The 4,164-nt window shown below is 28.5% G+C and overlaps 1 protein-coding gene across 1 annotated transcript; it reads right to left on the bottom strand.

Moving 5' to 3' along the window:
- LOTGIDRAFT_176105 (hypothetical protein) lies at positions 1 to 1,286 on the bottom strand (the record flags this gene model as incomplete). The annotated part of the gene is made up of 3 exons (XM_009066450.1): positions 1 to 532; positions 633 to 634; positions 699 to 1,286. The coding sequence occupies 3 exons, from the start codon at positions 1,284 to 1,286 to the stop codon at positions 1 to 3; spliced, it is 1,122 nt and encodes a 373-aa protein (XP_009064698.1).
- Positions 1,287 to 4,164: the final 2,878 nt, after the last annotated feature.

The following is a 4,164-nucleotide window of genomic DNA, read 5'->3' as shown; positions in this document are numbered from 1 at the left end:
TTAAATTAAGTGAACTTCTGATAAAGCATCTAGGTGTTTATTAATAACAACTTTTACAGTTACTAACGATATTTGTTCTTTCGAATCATTAATCTTATTCAGATGAACTGAAAATTTTGGTTTTTTAATAGAGATTGATATATTAACATATGAATCATCTCTTATTAAAAATGTTTGTTTTTGTTGACTTTTATGAATATCAATTGAGGTAAATATATCATTATCAACAAAATATAGTTTTACGTATTCAAAGTCTGTTGCTCGTAAAAACTGATAACTGCTTATATCTTTTGTTTGTGGTTCTGGATTTCTAATAATATTCATTGATGGTGGAGTTTCCGTCTCCATTATCATATCAAAATCACTCAGAGTAAGAAAATCTTCTTCATTATCTGGTATGATTAACATTCTAAACCTATCTATATATTTTCCACTCGTTTTAATTTCATATAAGTGATTAACCTTGGTGTTTTCGTCGTTAATTTTACGAGCGTTAAATAGACGTCTTTTATTAGATATTAGAAAATTTTGTCTGAAGAATAATGAATCAACTTTTACCTGAAAAAAGGGAAAGTTATTTCAATTATAAGTTTTCCTTGGAAACTAAAAAGTTTTGGACGATAATCATCCACCTCTGAATCAAAAATATTTTTGGGGAATTGATCAATATGTGGAGTAGAATATACTCTAATATTTACTGTAAATCCATATTTTTTATATTCATAGCCTTTTGATCTATCAATATTATCAGTAATAGAAACATCTTCATCACTCAAATTTTGAAATGGAAGTTTAAAATAATATGATTCTTTCTTGAGAAACTTTTTTTCTAATGCGAGTATATTTTTGTCCTGTTTTAAAACTAGGTTATTAATAGTGGTTATCTGTTGTTGAATAACACTATCATCAATGTTCTGTATTTGTTGATGAATATAGTTTTTGATTTCGCTATCATCTATGTTTTGTATTTGTTGTTGAATATAGGTTTTGATTTCGCTATCATCTATGTTTTGTATTTGTTTTTTAATATTTGTTAGTTCTTTTTGTAATTCACTGTTAAGTTTAGTTTCCAGAGCATTTAATTCCTGTTGAAACGTATCTTCATTTTCATCTGGAATGTTATCTATCAATTGTTGAATGTCTAATTTTTGTTTTGCAATCTTATCCTCTAATTTAGATATTAATGAAATTAAATTTTGTAACTCAGTTTTATTCGCTACGTTGACCAATTCTTTTTGAATAAAACTTATTAATCTTTGTACCTCTTGTTGTAGCATTAACAACATTTTTATTATTTAGTTGACGTTTGAAGAATCTTTTCACATTATTTATTTTATCTTCTAAATGGTTTTTATTTACTTCAATTGAATTTATTTGTTCCCGTAAATATTTCTTGTGAATCATTATCGTTTTCCGGAGACTTTAAATTAGTTATGCTAAAATTGTTCATATCTAAATCACCTTGAAGAGTGTCTCCGATTTGATCCACAAAGTAAGGTTTCGCTTTATTTATCCATGTTGTACTGTTAGGTTTTTTGGTTTCTAAAGACAAAGAACCTAATCCAAACTTGTTCGCAATTTTTATTGAGTTAAATTTATTACAATTTCTTCGAACTGTTTTCCTAAACTCAACTGATATAAAACCCATAGTGAAAGTTGCCCACAAAACTTTTGACCCGGTAATTGAAATTGAAATGTTGAACATTTGATTGGTTTATTAGTCATTAGATTATCTCTTCAGTGGGTTCTAATCCATAGGATTCGAAGAAATAAAAGTCAGAGTCTTTGTACAAAGCAGAATGATGAACTCCTTTTTGATCGGAAGTATGTATATTTGTTATAGCGTAAAATTTACCTTTCTAATATTTCAGATCATTTATTTCATCTCTCATACAATAATAAAACGGTGATATATTTAACTCATTCGCCCATTTCATAAGTTGAAAGTTTGTGGTTGTATCGGTTCCATATTTATCGAGAAATTCATTCATTTTTAAAAGTCGGTTTTTTGAAGTTCGTTTTGATAAAACCTTCCTATGATTTGTTCTTTGTCTTGATCGATTAATTCATATGTCGGAGGTGATGTGGTGTTTACTTTATCAACGATAAATATTTCGTTTGTCCAGTATCCAACGTAACCTTTTTCGAATTTGCTTTTATATTTGAAAATACGAACGCGATCTCCTACTTTAAATTTCGGTTTAATATTTAAATTATTTATTTCATTTTCGTAGTTATGTTGCGCGTTAATTGACTTTATAATATTTGGATTAATCGAGGCTTGTGTTGGTGTGACATCTATAGATGAATGAATTTTGTTATTGTATTCATCTACAACCTCTGGTAATATTTTAAGCCATTTTTGAGATTTCAATTCCGTGAACTTTTTGAATAATTTATTTTTTAGAGTTCTATTATATCTCTCAATAACTACAGCTTTACCTTCGTTATGCGTGCTGTAAATTTCAAATCCCAGTGATTTCATAATTTTGTTATAAAATTCGCTTCCTTTATCTACCCATAACTTTTGAAGTCGTCTGTTGGATTGTTTCATTATTGTTTTTAATGCGTATTTGACTGATAAACCTGTTTTGTTTTTGAGAGGAATAACCCATACATATCTCGTATATAAATCTATAACTGTTAAGCAATATTTAAATCCTCTTTCGACTGGCATATGAATTAAATCGGCTGACCATATTTCATCTTTTTCAAACACTTTTACTTTTAAAAAGTTTTTAGTTTTTCTAAATTCTTTATGAATTTCATCCGCCAATCCCATGCCTAATTTTATCTTTGCTTTCAAGAGTTTTATAATTAATGTTCTTTCCATTCTCTCTTTGAAAGTTGGATTTGGAATATTTTCAAGTTCGATTATCATTTGTCTGTCTGCTTCGTGTCTGAAGTTTATGTCTTTATTTCTGTATAGTATGTCGTGTTTAAGCGCAGCGGCGTCAACTCTATTGACTGGTTCTTCGCCTGGTTTGGGTTTATCGTTTTCGTCCAATCGCAGATTTAACCTAGTACCTGGACCGGTGTAATTGTGACCGGGAAGATGTTTTTCTCCGGGATATTTTGCCCATGGAAATCCAGGAAGAGAACCCAATGATTTTTGTATATCTCCTGAACCGAAATAGGTTTTTGGAGCGTGAGCGACAATCATTTTTATCCTATAACTTTAAAACCTTTTCCTTTCCTTTCTTCTAATCTCCTGTTTCGAAGTTCTCTTATTAGCTCTAATTCTTTCAACTCGTTAGATTGTTTCACTGTATCGCTTATACTCTTTCCCGCTTCCGCGATTGAGCCGATGGCTTTCGCTCCGGTTGAAAGAAGTGATTTGTTATTTGAAACAAAGCTAGCTACTTTTGGAATTATTGTTTTACCTAGGGAAAATAATAAAAAAGATACCGTCGCCCGAATAATCTTCGAATCTGTGTTGTTTGTGTTTTAGAATTAAACTCATCCTATTTTTAAATGAATTAATTTAGTCTGTTTTTTGTTATCCAAAAAAGAGTTATCTCCCATTTCTAGACTAAAAATAACATTATTTAAAACGAGGCTATTAAAAACCGGAAGTTAAGCGAGACAAGGATGTTATTTTTTATAAAAGTATTTTTAATATGCTTTTTTTGATGGAATGTAGGAAATTGATTGAAGGTGTTTTTTTGGTGTATGAAATGTAGGGAATTTAGGATGTTTTATGAAATGTAGTGTTTTTGCTGTAAGAATTTATGAAATGTGGGAAATTTAGGTCTTGTTTTTTTGGGAGCTCATAGATTGGTTGGATTTTTCCCATGAAATGAAATGGAATGTGGAAAAATCCGAACAATCTATGAGCTCTTATACTACTATAATAATAATAATAATAATAATAATATAATAATAATAATAATAATAATAATAGTAATAATAATAATAGTAATAGTAATAGTAATAGTAATGTAGGTCATGTTTTTTTGGGAGCTCATAGATTGGTTGGATTTTTCCCATGAAATGAAATGGAATGTGGAAAAATCCGAACAATCTATGAGCTCTTATACTACTATAATAATAATAATAATAATAATAATAATAATAATAGTAATAATAGTAATAGTAATAATAATAATAATAGTAATAATAATAATAGTAATAATAATAATAATAGTAATAGTAATAGTAAAA

This window comes from Lottia gigantea (genome assembly GCF_000327385.1).
Source record: "Lottia gigantea unplaced genomic scaffold LOTGIsca_763, whole genome shotgun sequence".
Taxonomy (NCBI): Eukaryota; Metazoa; Mollusca; class Gastropoda; family Lottiidae; genus Lottia; species Lottia gigantea.
This window is presented reverse-complemented; position numbering and strand designations above follow the sequence as displayed.